Raw genomic sequence first — 16,981 nt, 5'->3', positions numbered from 1 at the left:
TCGGCTGCTTTCAATAATCAAATATGCTTGATAAGAATAAAATGCGTAACACGACTAAGAAACTTTTCCGACGGCGCCCGAGCTCGTGAGCTCGGTTGCGACCCCAGCCAGTACAGTGTACCCCCCCCCCCGCGATGGGAGCACAAGGTAGGCGACGTCGCCTGTTTTGACTGCTGCTGCCTCTCGTGGGCCACGGCTCGGGGCCAACGAACATGGAGCAGCCATCTGCGTCGATTAACGCCGTGATTGCCTTGAAGCTTCCAGCAGCCGGCGGAGGCACGCGCCCGCCGCGCAAAATACAGGCTCGGATCCTTCGTCCGCCACAGACAGGATCAAGGTTGTGCTGCTGGGCGACGCCGCCGTGGGCAAGACGACGCTCTTCAGACGCTGGATCGGCACTGCGCTCGATGTCGAGTACGCACCGTCCACCACGGGTGAGCAAGCGGCGAATGAGAGGCCTCTGGACATAGGACAGGAGAACTGTGCTGACTCACTGCACCTTGCGCTGCACTGTAGCTGCCGTAGGCGCCAAGCTGCTTCGCCTCGAGGGGCACGAGCCGGTGGTTGTGGAGGTGGTGCACACTGTCATTCGGTTGCTCCAGTAGTGCTACGAGTTAACTGTCGCCTTAACTGGTTTGTATTTGTTGCACAGCTGTGGGACGTGCCGCCGCAAAGCTTCGCGGGGTCAAGTATCTTTGCACGCTACCTCCGCAGTACCCAGGCGATTGTACTGGTGTTTAGTCTGCAGGAGCCGGTCTCATGGTGCACGCTGCCTATGTATCTCGATGTAGCTCGTCGGGAGATCTCCGCGTCCGCAAGCGTTGAGACCGGCTCGCCGAAAGCTCCGACCCCCGTCGTCATGGTCGGCAACAAGAGCGACTGCATCGACGCAGCCGGCCTCGAAGAGCAGCAAGCTGCTCGCGCCTGGTGCAGCGAGCACGGTATCACCTACGTCGAAGTCTCGGCACTCGCCGGAGATACCGCTGCACTGCTCGGAGTCCTCAAGACGGTCTCATTGAATTAGTTAGTATAGCATTCATTGAATTTGTATAGCATTCAGCGTGATTTCAGAACGAGATTACTTTAGTAGTAATTACCTATACTATTATGTGAATTACCTTTTATTACTATATGCATTGTAAAATAGTACTACTACTATAGTCGACCAGAACAAAATACTATGGGCGCCCAGCCATCATCGTCAGGCTCAGTTGCCCATGCGGATATATATTCCATAACAGGTCAAAGCGATACCTCAAGCCTCGATGGCACAGCTGACCGCGCGGTACCCTTTGTTTTGCATGGTATTTGGCACAATCAGCAACTCGAAAATTGGGGAAGAAGTCCTACACCTGAGACAGTTTTCCCCAACAGACCCAATGGCCTTTCTTTTGTCTAATTCGGTGGGTATTTACCACGTACAATATCAAATGTATTGTATTGCGAACGCGTTACACGAGCATTCTTGTCCACTTCGGTAAGTCGAACTGTTTGTTCCCTCAGAATTAGCCAAAATTGCACCCTAGGCATACGAAGTTAGCGTAGCTAGCCCCGCATGCGGTTTGACGGTCCGCAAACGAAGCACGCGGCTGCAAACCACCCAGGACCCAACAGTGGCCTGCACGACAGGCAGAGGCGATTCGTGCTAGCTGCAGCAGGCTTGTCCGATGCGAGTAGAGCGAGCCGCTTGTCGGGAGAACCATGTGGAGCGCGTAACAACGAGTTGATTGTAAAAACGACCTTATCAGATACCCGCAAAATATTTCGTCTAATCAAGATGTTTTCGAGGCCTGGTGAATTTGGTTTGCTTTTGGTGTAAATATCCTAAACTTTTGTATCATTGTGCGCTTTGACATATCACTATTAATAGCTAGGGCTAGTAGTGCTAGTATTGTTTGTTCGCCAAGATACTATCGTAGTATCTGTTTGAGTTACCTCTAAGTAAATTGATGCAAATTTCGATATTTGGAATGCTATACAATACCCGAACTAATAACCATGAAAATACAGTGGGTACAAAAAGTCTACGTCCAAACGGTAAATTTAGATTTTTGAAGCACCAAGTAAGCCTATTTCAGAAAAAAAGGGTACTGACAGATGCGCCGCATTCTCGCGCGTTCATTGGTGCTCTTCAATCAGTCATAATCAGCTTATCTTTTTGAGTAATCGGGGGGAAACTAGAGCGGGCGAAAAAAAAAAGTCCGGAACTGTTGGAGTCCAGGATTATTTTAGCCCTACTCATCCAGGATTATCCAGGATTTTACTAACATATGCGTACAGGATTATCCTGGACCGAATATATTTAAATTACCGCAAAAAACGCGTGCGGATTAGAGCTAAGTTTGCTCACCGCCGTGCACTTGAGAAGAAACGACCGCGACCCCGGCACTGGTTCGACAAGGTCTTCGCGGGCGACGTCGGCGTAGCTTTCCTTCGAGAACTACACGTGTCTTCTGCTTCAAGCGTTGGTGGACTCGCGTGTCCAGGCGCTTTCATCACATCTTCGCGCGGGAGAATGAACATCGGAGGTCTGCTGGTACCGTGTGATTCTGACGCACGCGGGTGAGCACGACGGCGTGAGAGGAGAAGCGCGGAACGCAGACAGTGTGAGTCGTAGCAGTGAAGACTCCAGTAGTCAAGTCCAGCCTACAGGATCGGCATCGCGCGTTGTTGTCCCCGTTGCTATGAACAACCACTCAGCTCGTCTTGTCTACAAAGCCAACGCTCTCGTTGATCCGCCTCAAGAATGGCACGCTAACTGGGGTGCATGGTTATCGTACGTTCGAGACTATCAACAGCGTACATGTCAAACGCTACCCATAAAAGGAACAATGAACAACAACCAGCGCAACGACAGGATTGTAGTTACTGAGAAGTACAAGCTCGGCAAAATCGATAAGTTACCTGCTTTCATAGATCCATACCAGCGTGTATACATTTGTACACACGGCTGGCCAGGTCGACCGCCTCGAGGAACCGGAGAGAGACCACGTCAGCACGTTCGTTTCACTGGATGTGGCTTCCGTTTTACAGTCCAAGCATGCCAGAGGAACGGAATATGGCAATTTCGGGTCGTTCATGGGACTTTTGTGCACAATCATGATGTTACTGCAGATAGTTTTGCTGCGCTTCCTTCTTCTCGTGGATTAGACGACGCTCGCATAGAGGCCCGCGTTGAAGGAATGCTAGCTGTTGACTCAAAGAGGTCGAAAATCTACCACTAACTTCTATCGCATGGCCAAAATGTTGTGAAGTCTGACGTGGACAACATGGTGCGGAATCACGTTGCTTCGCTTACGTCTACCGATGATAACGAGCGGACTGCCGTGGAGGTCGCTGGTTTTGCATCCGCAGATGCAGATAACGTGGTAACAGTTGACGAGACGGCCGCCGGCGAGACGGGTGTCATTTCTCTGTCATCCTCTTTCATGCGGCGTATGTACGCTCGTTTCAGTGAGTTGCTTCTGATAGATTGCAGCCATAAAACAAACCGGTATGTGGTGGAGTCCCTCAGATAAAAACTAATAAACTCCCACACGTGTCCTGCCACGCAACTACGGGGGGGTTACCCCTGCAAGCCAAATACCCAAAGACAACGAGAACTAGTCCCGAGATCTCTAGGCCTCCCCTTGTGTACCCTTGTAGCAAGACTCGGATCTTTATCTAGCGTAATTCCTAGAAGACGTGTAATATGAAGGGGTGAATATGGGGTTCCTTACACTCGCAGGCAGAGACTTAGGTTAACTCTGTCGCGGATGCACTTGTACAGCGAGGTAACTCTTCCCACTGTACGACAACTTGTTGTACAATATGTACGAGATCTACTGGAGATCTCCTGCCGCAGCTAGTCTGCGGGTCCAAACCAAAGTGCGAGACGCACACCAATACCTTACTAAACCGTTTAGAGTGTCCTACTGTCGAACACTGAGAGCTGATCTCCTGAGTCCAGACAATGCAACACACTACGCTACTAGAAGGTTACCGGGGAGGCCAAATCAATCCAGAACCCCGAGTACACTTCGCAAGTAGGTAGGAAACAGTCACAGTACACACGTAGGCGCTAACCGCACAACACAAAGACTAATATGAAGAAGTACCTTGTCTCGTTGTTGGAAATTCTGAACTGAACTGCCTATCTACCGGCGGCTCGTCTGCCGGCCAATCAACCAACCAGTATGCTGCACGCCTTTACCTCATGACGTCATCTGCTGTCTCCGTGCGGTGTCATCGTCCTTGTTACGGGCCTCCCCGTTCTGGATCTCCGTAAATACGCCATCGGGTTTCGTAATCAGTCGCCAGCCTTCTATACGGGACGCCGAGCTAGGGTGTCCCATAATTCAAGTGGCTCACTCTCAGGTCACCTACGGGTAACCTCCGGGTCCATCGCCTCACAACCCTTCAACCCGCATTACGACATCCGCCCTCTCTTCGCGTGAGGCTATCGAGCAGGTGGCTGCCACGCGTAGAGCTCCTGCACCATGTCTGCTTCTCCACCCACGTCGTCGCCTTCGTCGTTGGCCGCCGGCGTCCCTCTGCTGAGTGCTGCCCCGTCGTCGACCTACAGCCACGGAGATTGCACCGCCTGTCACGATCTATACCGGCCGCGGCTCCATACTCCGGTTAGCAGCCATCTCTATCGGAACACGCGCGCATTATCCAGGCTGCTCAAGTCACCGCGGCCCTCGATCACGAGGTGCTGGATCTCCGGGGCCGTCTTGACGTCGCCCATGATCTTCTTGAAGCATCTGGTCGCCACACTGCAAGTCTTCATCGATCCATCCATGATCGCGATCTGGAGGTTCAACGCGTGCGCAACGAAGCCGACGGTCGTCTCCGAGATCTCCAGCAGGCCCTGAACACCGAAGTAGAACGCCGTCAGCAAGCCGAAGCTGCTGAACAACAAGTACGCGCAGATCTCGCACGGGTCGCCGCTCGCTCAGCTGATGCCGATGAAGTCACTCCGTCCGCTGCAGCATCGCCCTCTAACGTCGTCCCCAGTCAGTTGGAGATCGCCCTCGGAGATCTGGATGATCGAGCTGGCAGATATCAAGGCTACCTGGACCCCTCCTCCCACTGCATCGGTGACCCCAGGTGGCCGACTGTTGGCTACCAGCGAAGCTGCCACTGATGATGATCGGACTAGTGACGGACGCGCGGGACGTGCCCTGCAACGATCCAATGCCGAACGAGACAGATATCGCAATCAATTGCGCCAAGCGGAGGCGACAATCGACAGGTTGCAGACCGAGTTGGCGCAATCGCGCACGCTGGTCAACAAAGCAGCGCCACGGATGGACGCCCTTCGCTTGGATGCGTCCAAAGCTCGTGAGGACGCAGAAGCAGCACGACAAGAAGCGGTGGCGTCGTCGAAGAAGGCGCAAGATGGTGGTACGTCGTCCCAAGTGCTGAGGTTGTTGATGTTGCATCACTAACGCCTTGATCCCCACAGCGACAGCGTTATCGGATCTCGCACAGCGGCATAAGGTGGCTGGGAAGCGACTGGAGGAGTTGGAGAGGAAGATCACTCGGCTGACTCAGCATAACACCGTTCTACAGCGTGAGAACGTCGTCTTCAAGAACAGTTTGGAGCATCGTCAGGCTGATCTCGCAACAGCTCAGGATCGCGCAGTGGCTGCAGGTCATGATCGCGCGTGCTAATGTGGCGGGTTGACTCTTGTGCTGACCTGTGCGTTTATTGCTTTGTAGAACGAGAGCGAGCGGAGGCCTCCCTCGCTCGCGACGACTTGCAGGCGGAGCTGGATGCGAGTCGACAGTCGCTGCTGAAGGAGCAGGCTTCTTCTGCTGATCTCCGCAGCAAACTAGCGGAGCGTGAGGAACACCTTGGAGCGTTGCGCAACTTGATCAATCTGGTAGCTGCACCGACTCCGCAACCTGAGGTGGAACGATGCGTGGCGTCGGCCTCTTCCAGTTCGTCTCTTGCCACACTGGCGTCAACGGCCACGAGCCTTGTCTCCTCTGATCTTCCAGCGCGAACATCTTCGCAGCAGCTCCCGTCTGGCTCGGCAAAGCGAAGTGGAGATCTCTCTTCTGATCCAACGTCACAGTCGAAGCGTGCAAAGCGCGCCGTTGCGACTACCGAGGGAGCGCCAGCTGAGTTGTCTTCCTCTACGGCGATGGATACGTAGCTCCTCCTCATTGTCAGACAAGCGATTTTCATAGATCTCCGTCTGACAGCCCGTGGATCTCTGTATCAGCCTGAAGCCCATTCACACACGCAATTCCACCTGAGTCCAGCGAAGCTGCGCGCCCTGCCGATGTCACGTCGTGGCTGTGGGAGGTTGTTGCCGGTCACCGCCTTGACTAGCTTACAGCCAAAGACCTCGCTTCGAAGTTCTTACCACGCGACTGGCTGCTACCCGCCGGGGTGTGCAACCCTAAGAAGGGGAAACTGGCCACTATCGGCCCTGGCCACAAGCCTCGGTCGAAGCTTTATACAAAGCGAGTCCCTGGAAGATCTTTGTGGATAACATGCCCGACCCAGTCTCGTTCGACATTGGAGACCCCCGCTTCCAACCTCTTCTGGCCATCATCCGCGATGTGCTGACTCGGAACGATAATCGTGGCGCGCTTGTGTTCTGGGAGATCACCCACTCCATCGAGATTTCCATTTCCAAGGCCAGCGCTGAGTCTTGGGAGGTGAAGTTCACTTCGGATCGTAACAATCGGAGATCCCACTTTGTGAAGATGCTGCTGCCTGTGTTCGAAGAGGTGGCCCGCCTGTGCAAGGCTCATGTGTGCGACTTGGACATTCTTCTGTAGCCATTCTTCGTGCCGCTGATCGCAACGTGCCCGTGGTTCCCTAAGGGAGCTTCTGGTGCCTCTGGAGATCTGTTACACGTCTTACGAACGACTGACGAGGCGGAGCCGTGGCGCCTGTTCTACTGGAACGCTCGTGCCAAACACCCATCGATGAACGAACCCATCCACACGCGCCTTCGAGGCAAGTTCAAGGCGACCTCGTCAATCGCCTAGCCTGAGTCAGCTGAACAGACCTAGGAGGACCCCCGGAAATCTCCAGCGTCCGACATTTCTTCCTTCACCAATGTACGTAGCTAGTGGGTAGTCTCCTCGAGCATGCATCTTCTTTATCGACATCGTAATACACCGGCTTCGACTCCATTTCATATCACTCCCGCCCCACAACTTAATTGTACACAGTCAATGTCATGACTGGGAGATCTCCCCAACTGGAGATGTAAAGGCATGTCGTAGGTCGCCGTGCATTCTGGGTAGTGATTTGTGGTGATCAAGGCCATAGCACAAACTCCAGGCGTAGGACTGCACTTAGTCCGACGGCCACCGACCACGCCTTCACGCCCTCGGTGTCTCCTGCACTGCGGCTCCGGGCTGGATCTCCAAGTCGGCGATGACAGCGATCCGGCCAAAATCGACGGAACGCGAAGGTAGTCTCCGACACGAACGGTGCCGGGTTTCACCATCGCACAGGCCCAGCGCGTCGTGGCAAGCGCGTTTCAGCAGTCGTCGGACGCGCGTTCGCACCCCAGGTGCCTCCAGCACTGCGACACCGGGCTGGATCTCCAAGTCGCCCCCGAGTACTCGTTCGTCGTAATTCTAATGTCCGACCAGATCATCACAACTAACCTCGTTTCTCCATTCCATCGCGTGATCTTCTCTCCATTACTTCTTCCACTCAATCAAATGTAAATGTGCAACAAATACCATCCACCATTACGGATAGCGTCCACCACGCTACCCCCCCCAACACCGCCTCACTCTTCGGCGATGTCGGCCTCTCCACGCGATTGCATCACATGGAACCTCTGCCGGCTCCGTCGCTTCTGCTGGAAGTCGAACAGCAGACCACCACAGTTCAGGTGTTCTTGCTTGACCCAATTCGTCTCTGCGTGGCCCTTCCAACGCACCAAATATTCCTTGAGCCGTCGACCGTAGCGGGTGCGTCTCTCCGTCTTGACATCCAAGATCTCTTCAACTTCATACTCGTTGTCACCGCGAGTTTGTGCCTCCCAGCTATCCTCGGGGAGAAGTTCTTCGTCAAAGTCAAATCGTTCGCTTTCATCAACAGTGAGATCTTCGGCGGGTCGTTCGGGGAACTGTTGGACCAGCTTCAGCTTCGAGATGTGTACGATAGGGAACAGTCGGTAGTCAGTCCCGCTGATTTCCAGCTTGGCAGCGTAGTCGCTCACCATGGTGGCGACTCTGAAAGGCCCATGCCACATGTGAGCGAGCTTCCGAGCGTATCCGATCTTGACTCGGTCGAGGTACAGCCACACCTGCGATCCCTCCTTAATGGGTGACTCCGGTACGTTCTCATTGTGGGCTTCCGCGCGACTCTCACGAGCTTCGGCGAGGAGACGACGAGTCTCTGTCTGAGCACGTTGGTATTGGCGTTGGATCTTGAACCTCCATTTCTGTGGGTCGAGATCTCGGCTTCCGGTCCCTCCAACAGCCAACGATGCCTCAATAGTCGTTTTAGGGTCCCACCCGTGCAGCAAAAAGAATGGCGTGTCCTTGCGTACTCGGTCATGCGATGTGTTCAACGCAAACACCAACCGCTCCGCATATTCATCCCAGTCCTGTTGGTTCTCGTCTTCAACGTACATCCGCAGAGATCTGGAAATAGTCTAGACCATCCGCTCCGCTGTGCCGTTTGCTTGAGGTCTATACGCGAGCGTAGATCGCTGACGCTGGCCCAGCAGCGCATTAAACGACCGGAAAAAGTCGGACATGAAGCTCGGTTCCTGGTCGTGCCTGATTACTTCGCTGGCTCCGTACCGCCGAAACATGCATTCCTCGTATGCCTCAGCCACTGTTGGTGCGGTCCTGTCCGCGTTTGCCTTTGCCACAACGAAGCCGGTGAAGAGATCCACGAAGACTAGGAGCTCTGTGTTGCCCTTGAACGACTTCGGGAGGGTGGGGATATGATCCATAGCCACGACTGGAAAGGGTAATTAGCGGCGATATCGCCCGGCGATCGCCCCCGCAAGGTGGGCTTTCCTTTTCCCGTCTCGCAGTCGACGCACTCCCCGACATACTTCTGCACACTTCGGAACATACCTCGCCAGTAGAAATGCCTCCGAAGCTTTTGGAATGTTCGGCTGACTCCCTGATGACCTCCCTCCACACTTGTGTGGAAATGATGCAGGAGATCTTCGTGGAGTGTACTCGGCATTACCAGTTTCACCATAGATCCACAGTCCTCGACATCACAACCGCGCCCCTCGACTGGACAGTACATCAAGAGGCCATGCTCGTCGACCTCGTAACTGTCAGCCAGTTTACTGCACGTCTTGGCTTGACGGCTCGAGATCTGAGAGAGATCACCGTGCAGGAAACACTTCAGTGACCAGATCCACACCTCCTCGTCTTGAGCACGGCAAATACGTTCCAAGCGCAGCTGCTTGACGACGTCTTCCTGCAACACGGCTGGTGCGACAGTACGAGATCGGCTTCGCGTGACAGCGCCTACCTTCGAATGGGCGTCACGTTCTTCGCGCGTCTTGAGGAGCTCGCCCCGTCGATTCAAGGTCTCGAGGTCCGTGTTATCGGTGTGACTCTCGACAACTACCCCGGCACCACGCTGCAGCGCCTGTCCCGCCAGCATATCCGCGGGTTCGTTCCAATCGCGTTTTACGTGGATGAGTTCGCATTGCGGCCAAGACCGCAAAATCACTCTGGCCTTCTCACGCAGGAGCTGGAGTCCCGATGACTTGCACTCCATCTCTCCACGCAGTTGGCGGATGACTAAATTGGAGTCGCCACACACATTGAGACGGTCGATCTGGAGATCGGCAATCAAACGAAGTCCGAGAAGGAGGCCATGGTACTCGGCCTCGTTCACAGTGAGGTCCGGTAAATAGCCAGATTCAGCCTTGACAACCTTCCATCCAGGAGCATCCCATACCACAGCGCTGAAAGCTCCACCAACTCGTTTCGGCTTGGCCGATCCGTCAAAGCTGACGACGCAAAGGTTTTCTCCGGGCGTAAAAGTCGGCATCGGGATAGCCAATACTCTCGTCGACTTCTTCTGCGGAGGGATCTCCTCCAACGCTGCATCCATCTCTGCGCGCGGAGTGATACTGGCGGCAACCAAACCTAGTAGCTCATCTTCGCCTTTCGTTAAACGTTCGATCTCTAGCGAATGGGGGGAGAGCAGCGCCGACCACTGAGCTAGCCGTCCCTTCAAGCCTTCCGCGCGGAAGAGCCATGCGAGAGTCGTGTGTCTGGTGAGCACTCGGATGTGTCGACCACTCAGCATGGTGAAGCAGCTATCGAGGATTCTTAGCAGAGCCAGTACTTCCTTCTCCACAATGTCGTACCCGATCTCGTGAGACCGCAGTGTCCTACTCGTAAATTTGACGGGTACGTACACTCCATCACGACACTGAACGAGAGAGGCAGAGATCGCCCACTTGCTTGCGTACACAATCACAACAGGATCCAACTCTGGGGCAAAATGGTAGAGCATGGGTGCGTTGATCATCTTGAACTTCAGGGTATCGAAGGCTCGTAGCGCGTGGCCCCATCTCACAGTCGCCTCGTGATTTCCGCTGACGTTTGTGGCTCGACCCTTGATGAAATCGGAATCTCCGAACTCATACAACACTGTGGCATATACTGCGAAATCTTCGATGAAGCGATTGTAGTAGTTGAGACTGCCGAGGAATGACTGGAGAGCCTTAAGCGTTTTGGGAAACTTCAACGCCTCCAGACTTGCCAAATCTTTCGGCTTGGTGAACATGCCTTCACCGGAGATCTGATGCCCCAGATAGTCAACTTTGCTCATACCCCAACTGCTCTTCTCCGCGCTAATAGACAGATTCCAGCGGTCACAAACCTCTAGGAGCTTCTTGACCTTCTCACACAGTTCGTCCCACGAGCTTGCTCCAACTAAGATGTCGTCGATGTAAGAGCGACGCCCCAGCACCGACGGCAGCGATCGATCTTCAGGATCACCTTCCTCGAAAATGTTGACGAGATCCGCGCGATCTTGACCCGGCGAGATCCGCAGCACGCCATATAACGCATTATAGGTCAGCCGCTGATAGATTTGGGGGGCATTCTTCAGACCAAACGGCATTCGCAGGCATTCGAACAGGCCGAACGGCGTAATGAACGCGGAGATCTCTCGGGCTCGATCGGTCATACTCACGACCCAGAACCCACTCGCCATGTCGAGAGAACAGAACCAGCCCCAGTAGCCCCTTGACGAGTTGGAACACCTTTTCACGGAACTGAGGCGGGATCCGGCGACAACGCTGAGCCACCGGTCGTGCACCACCAACGTCGATGTCAGAGATCGCCCCCGTCGCCGCAGGAGGTAAAGCATTCCCTTTGCCGATGAGAAGGTGACGCCGCTCCCAAATGATATCACGCAGACGATCAATCTCCTCTGCTGTGTTCTCAGTTGGATCCCCGACCTTGAGATCTTCCCTTTTAACTTCTGCCGTCAGGGAGATCTCTGGTAACACCGCCATCTCCTTTTCGATGTCTTCCGCACTGAGATCGGCCCCTTCATGAACATACTTCGCTTCATCCATGTCGGTTGCATCTCCGCCTTGGCTTGGTTCGACCTGGGTCACTGGGAGCATTCCGCTCACCGGCTCCTCTTCTTTCTCGTCGTCGGTCTGTCAGTCAAAACTACCCCAGCTACCAGTAGACTCAGCGCTTTCGGACGCACAGCTACAGCTGTCGCTCCAGTCGCTTTCAACGATGACCGACAACGTGCGATGAACCATTTCCTCGGTGGCCGCGGCGTGTATTTTGGATTGTGGCATGAGGTCAGGGGTATATTCTGGGAACTCCTTGCGGAGCTCGGCCTCAGCCACATTTGCCGGAGTCGACGCCAAGCCTACCGGTATTTCGCCACTGTTCGTAAAGGATAGGCCGCTCTCCTCGCCTGCGTGAGTTTCCGTACGCGGTAGACTGGAGTCATCGCTGTCCATACCAGAGATAACCTGACCGGGATCGGTAGAGATCACGTCCTCCTCGGTTTCGGTCACCCTAGTCGGATCAGTCGAACTTTTCATCAGCTGCATTTGAGGATGTGTGTCGTCCAGTGTGAGTCGCGTGCATTCTTCTGACGTTGCTGCTGCTTCAACGGTCTTCACTTGTGGAGGCCGAGCTAAAATCGCAGTCGGAGTCCGGTAGCTAGGACGCTCGACCAGCGGTCCAGACTCTTCAACTTCCGCTTCGTTTGCGTCTCCAGTGTCCACAGCTGCTTCGAACGCAAGTGTTTGCCACTTCCGATAGCGGTTTGAATCCTTCCTAGCGAATCCAGGTCGACGCGGGATCTGCCCAACGGGTAACCAGATTGCCAAACACACCAAACGATCCAGTACCAGGCGGCTCGTGCTGATGTTGGTGATCCGGAGGTATGACTTGTTACTGAATCCACCATTCACCACCGTGATCACTCATTTCCCCCCTCTCGTTACCCACAGTTCAAACCGCTTGTTGTGGGACTTGAGTGAGATCTCTGTCCATTGGCCAGGACCGACTTCATGGAATCCCGTTGCGTAGACCGCGTCAGCCTTGCTGCTATACAGTGGCTTACGGTCGGTCATCTGGATGCGAACTTCGTCCGGCAGACAGAGCGTTCCGTCAGCCAGGTCCAACCTCACCCCCGCAGGAACCATAAAATCCATGCCGAGAATGACGTCTTGTCTTGAGAGATCTCCAACCCACACACGGAACTTGTACACCAACTCTCCAGCCAAAGTGAGCTTGACTTCTGCTCGGCCTTCTGTGCGGTACACAGCATCCCCCACACCAACACAATCCATTGTCTGTGTTGTATCAATTTCACAACCCACCTTACGTGCAAAGGTAGAGTCGATTATCGACACTTCGGCTCCAGTATCAAAGAGTAGGACGGCACGGACATTGTTGACCGCACCGGTCGCCTTCGACTGCTTGAACCACTTGGAGGGAGTGTAATACTTCCAGTAACCTCGGCGTTCACCCGGCGACAGTCGAAGGGCCATCACACAAGGGCGACGCGAATAGTCATCTTCATCCGAGGTAAGAGATCTGGCTGTATTCACCGCACTACAGGAAGTTGGGTCTTCTAACGCTCGCGCCTTCCTCTGAACATATGCATAAATGCAGAACTTCGATCGCTTGTCACGTACCAGGCTGTTCAGGCCTGGCGAGCGGTCTAGTTTAACGCCTTCTCGACGCTCTCGGGCAGCAGTCCGGCATGGCGAGTCGGGTTGTACCATTGGCGAACAGCATCGAAGAAGTCGCCGATTTTACACTGACCTGCTTCGTGAACGTCTCACAGCACTTGCAGACGTAGAAGCACTTGTCGGTAGGATGGCTCATGCGTCCACACTTCTGGCACGTGAGCCTCTTCCAGCACCCGAGATCCGTATGCTTGCGAGATCCGCAGTGTGAGCATCGAATGCCGTACTTCGGGCGCCCCAGTTGGTCTTCGCGGTCTTGGCGCGCCCCTGGCTGTTCACCATCTCCTGGTGTAGGCGTCCTAGCTGCCGAAAACACGTGCGCTCTTTCGTCTTCAGATTCGCTATCGGAACTGCTTGATTCGCCCTCGAACTCGTTGAGATCTCCGTGATCTCCGCGGAGTCCGCGACCGGTAGTCAAAACCCGCACCGCCCTCGTGGAGGCTGCAGGGGCGGGAGCCTTTTGGCGGTATTTCGAACCTTGGGTCTCAATCTTGCGACGTTGGTGGCGGCGTCGCATGGCCAACAGGACGCCTTCGAGAGCTTCTGAGTCAGGCAGCCTCAACACTACCAGAGATCCGGCGAGATCGTCATCTTGGACTGTATCGATGTAGTGGTCGACGTGTTCACGTCGTTGTTCCTTGTTGCCATCATGGATCTTCAAGTTTGCACGTATCCCGGCCAGATTCAACCGGTATAAGTAATCCAGTGGGTCTTCCTGACTCCCGCGCCGCATGTGGTAGTACTCGCGCGCGAGGGAGATCCCTTTACCGCAAAAGTGGATCTGGAACTGTTCACCCAGGTCAGTCCACGACGCGCGAGCGGTGCGGCTCAGCTGGTAATACCAATTGCGCGCAGGGCCTATCATCAAATCGGCAAATGTCAAGCACATCTCGTCTGGCTGCATCTGATCCCGTCGGAAAGCCGTTCTAACTTTGTTGAACCAGGCTCGGGCGGCTTCTTCGTCATGTTCCTTGCCGCTGAAGTCCTTCAGTTCGGACACAGCCGATGCTCGCAACCTAGTCGCCGTGGACACAGCTGCGACACGACCTCCGGTTCCGCCACCTCCATCATAGCCGAGGTCATCGGATAGGTCATGGAGACCTCCTTGGTATTCCGGTTGTGTCTGGGATCGGTACCCGATATGTGGCCGAGCGGGAGACGCAGTGACTGGTTGCATCTCAACGTCTTCAGGCTCGTCTCGCTCGTTCGCAAACTGGTAAAGAAGGTCTTCAGCCACACCGCCGGGGCGATCGGGCTCTGTTGCAACCTCTTGAGCCTCCTGGATCCTCCCACGTGGTCCTCTCGCTGGGCGAGTCTGCGCAATATTTGACACTTGCGCAGACTTCCCGCGTCCTACATCGTTTGCAGCGATCGCTGGGACCCCTTGCGCACGTCGTTCTCGGCGGGACACACGTGGGGCCGGTGGAGGCTTCTTGGTTGAGGTAGTGCTCCTCATGAGAGCGTCACCGTCATCTTCAAACTTGAAGGAGATCCGCGAATCGTCCAACCGAGGAGGTGTGAGGTCTCCGGTCGGCAACGGCGCGGATGAGTCATCTGCACTCGGGACGAGCTTCTGCAACACTGCGTACACCCGCGCGAGCGTAAGGACGGTGGTTTCCAGATCGTACTCGCGTACATGGGTGGAGATCCGCTGTTCATGTACCTTGAAACCAGCATCTTCGAGCACGCAGAACAGCATCGTGACGGCGTGAAGCGGATCCCGGATTGTTAGCGTGCGTGGGTTGCGAACTGGACCCGTGAGAGGCCATGGCATCGTCAGCCCCAACTTACGCAGGAGCGGATCTCTCTGGAGCAGGAACGCAAGCTCTTGACGGAAGTAGTTGACTTCGGCTTCACGAAATCGTTTGTCTTCATCGTGAGTGTCGTTGCTGGGGCCATGGACCGCTAGCGCCGAGATCTCCAATTTCTCGTTTTCTTCTCCGCTTTCTTCTTCGCATCTTCGACATGTAGTCCATCGCAGCGTCTAGAGCATCGCTTCGGGCAGCGAGGTCGCGGATGACCCCCTTCAGATGCTCGCGCTCCAGGTTTCGACCTCGCTTTTCAGCGACGCCGGGGTCCCGCTTAGCAGCAGGTCCAATGGAACTCGGTTTTTGGACCGAGTCCCGGACGGCTCCTTTCGGAGCCTTAACGGGGAACTTCTCTTCGTAAACGAAATCCTTCGGCTCAGGCGTCCCCATTGCCTGTCCGTCGGTGGACCTAGTGTTTTCACGTTTAACTTCCGCCGGTCCCAGCGGAGTTCCGTCTTCCCTTACCTCACCCTTCACCTTCACGTCCTCTTTCGGACTAGTAGATCCGGGCACGCGCACCATTGTGGTGGAGTCCTTCAGATAAAAACTAATAAACTCCCACACGTGTCCTGCCACGCAACTACGGGGGGTTACCCCTGCAAGCCAAATACCCAAAGACAACGAGAACTAGTCCCGAGATCTCTAGGCCTCCCCTTGTGTACCCTTGTAGCAAGACTCGGATCTTTATCTAGCGTAATTCCTAGAAGACGTGTAATATGAAGGGGTGAATATGGGGTTCCTTACACTCGCAGGCAGAGACTTAGGTTAACTCTGTCGCGGATGCACTTGTACAGCGAGGTAACTCTTCCCACTGTACGACAACTTGTTGTACAATATGTACGAGATCTACTGGAGATCTCCTGCCGCAGCTAGTCTGCGGGTCCAAACCAAAGTGCGAGACGCACACCAATACCTTACTAAACCGTTTAGAGTGTCCTACTGTCGAACACTGAGAGCTGATCTCCTGAGTCCAGACAATGCAACACACTACGCTACTAGAAGGTTACCGGGGAGGCCAAATCAATCCAGAACCCCGAGTACACTTCGCAAGTAGGTAGGAAACAGTCACAGTACACACGTAGGCGCTAACCGCACAACACAAAGACTAATATGAAGAAGTACCTTGTCTCGTTGTTGGAAATTCTGAACTGAACTGCCTATCTACCGGCGGCTCGTCTGCCGGCCAATCAACCAACCAGTATGCTGCACGCCTTTACCTCATGACGTCATCTGCTGTCTCCGTGCGGTGTCATCGTCCTTGTTACGGGCCTCCCCGTTCTGGATCTCCGTAAATACGCCATCGGGTTTCGTAATCAGTCGCCGGCCTTCTATACGGGACGCCGAGCTAGGGTGTCCCATAATTCAAGTGGCTCACTCTCGGGTCACCTTCGGGTAACCTCCGGGTCCATCGTCTCACAATCCTTCAACCCGCATTACGACACCATCGTAAAGACCGAGAAGCGCATGGTACGCGTGCGCTTCACGTATGAAGATCAAGAGTTTGCCGAGACCTTTATCGTCCTGGATCTGGACGATAAGTTTGACATTGTATTCGGCATGCCGTGGCTTGCACGGCATGATCCGGTCATCGATTGGGAGAAGCGCACTCTCGAGCGCTTCGGTCGCGACAGCAGAACAGTGAGCGATGGCCCTGTTGCCGCTACACACGCACCGACAGGTGCGCGCGACTCCCCACTCGAGACAGCGCCTAATGCCGCTGTCCCGGAGCGCCCTGGGCGCGCGCGAGCACGCGCGCAAGAGCAGCAAGCGTCGGCGTCGCCGCTGACGGCTGAAGGAGAAAATGTGTTGATCTCGGAGATCGACACCCGCTTTTCAGCGAATCAGGAAGAGTCTCCGACCTCAAGGGGCACGGATGACGCAGACGAGTCATACGCCTCAGCCGTGGAGACTGACGCGAATCTGATTGGATCAGTTTTGGCCAATAATAAGAGCCAAGGTGACGAGACGCCGTCGACTCTGGGAGTC

At 54.8% G+C, this 16,981-nt stretch overlaps 5 protein-coding genes across 5 annotated transcripts; 4 read left to right on the top strand and 1 right to left on the bottom strand.

Moving 5' to 3' along the window:
• Window positions 1-134: 134 nt before the first annotated feature.
• On the top strand, window positions 135-1,024 carry PHYSODRAFT_298688 (hypothetical protein; the record flags this gene model as incomplete). Its single annotated transcript, XM_009525085.1, has 2 exons — window positions 135-147; window positions 258-1,024. The coding sequence occupies 2 exons, from the start codon at window positions 135-137 to the stop codon at window positions 1,022-1,024; spliced, it is 780 nt and encodes a 259-aa protein (XP_009523380.1).
• A 1,660-nt stretch (window positions 1,025-2,684) lies between these two features.
• On the top strand, window positions 2,685-3,224 carry PHYSODRAFT_488066 (hypothetical protein; the record flags this gene model as incomplete). The annotated part of the gene is made up of 1 exon (XM_009525084.1): window positions 2,685-3,224. One exon carries the CDS (start codon window positions 2,685-2,687, stop codon window positions 3,222-3,224), a length of 540 nt encoding a protein of 179 aa, XP_009523379.1.
• On the top strand, window positions 3,225-3,386 carry PHYSODRAFT_412821 (hypothetical protein; the record flags this gene model as incomplete). Its single annotated transcript, XM_009525083.1, has 1 exon — window positions 3,225-3,386. A coding segment is annotated over one exon (162 nt), but the record flags the coding sequence as incomplete, so codon positions are not given.
• Window positions 3,387-4,438: 1,052 nt separating this feature from the next.
• PHYSODRAFT_328754 (hypothetical protein) lies at window positions 4,439-4,976 on the bottom strand (the record flags this gene model as incomplete). Its single annotated transcript, XM_009525082.1, has 3 exons — window positions 4,439-4,558; window positions 4,646-4,889; window positions 4,960-4,976. 3 exons carry the CDS (start codon window positions 4,974-4,976, stop codon window positions 4,439-4,441), a joined length of 381 nt encoding a protein of 126 aa, XP_009523377.1.
• A 51-nt stretch (window positions 4,977-5,027) lies between these two features.
• PHYSODRAFT_328753 (hypothetical protein) lies at window positions 5,028-6,993 on the top strand (the record flags this gene model as incomplete). Its single annotated transcript, XM_009525081.1, has 6 exons — window positions 5,028-5,388; window positions 5,450-5,638; window positions 5,707-6,142; window positions 6,223-6,308; window positions 6,404-6,753; window positions 6,781-6,993. 6 exons carry the CDS (start codon window positions 5,028-5,030, stop codon window positions 6,991-6,993), a joined length of 1,635 nt encoding a protein of 544 aa, XP_009523376.1.
• Window positions 6,994-16,981: the final 9,988 nt, after the last annotated feature.

The sequence above is a fragment of the Phytophthora sojae genome (assembly GCF_000149755.1).
Source record: "Phytophthora sojae unplaced genomic scaffold PHYSOscaffold_3, whole genome shotgun sequence".
NCBI lineage: Eukaryota > Oomycota > Peronosporomycetes > Peronosporales > Peronosporaceae > Phytophthora > Phytophthora sojae.
The sequence above is the reverse complement of the archived record's forward strand: the minus strand, read 5'-3'. Positions and strand labels throughout refer to the sequence as shown.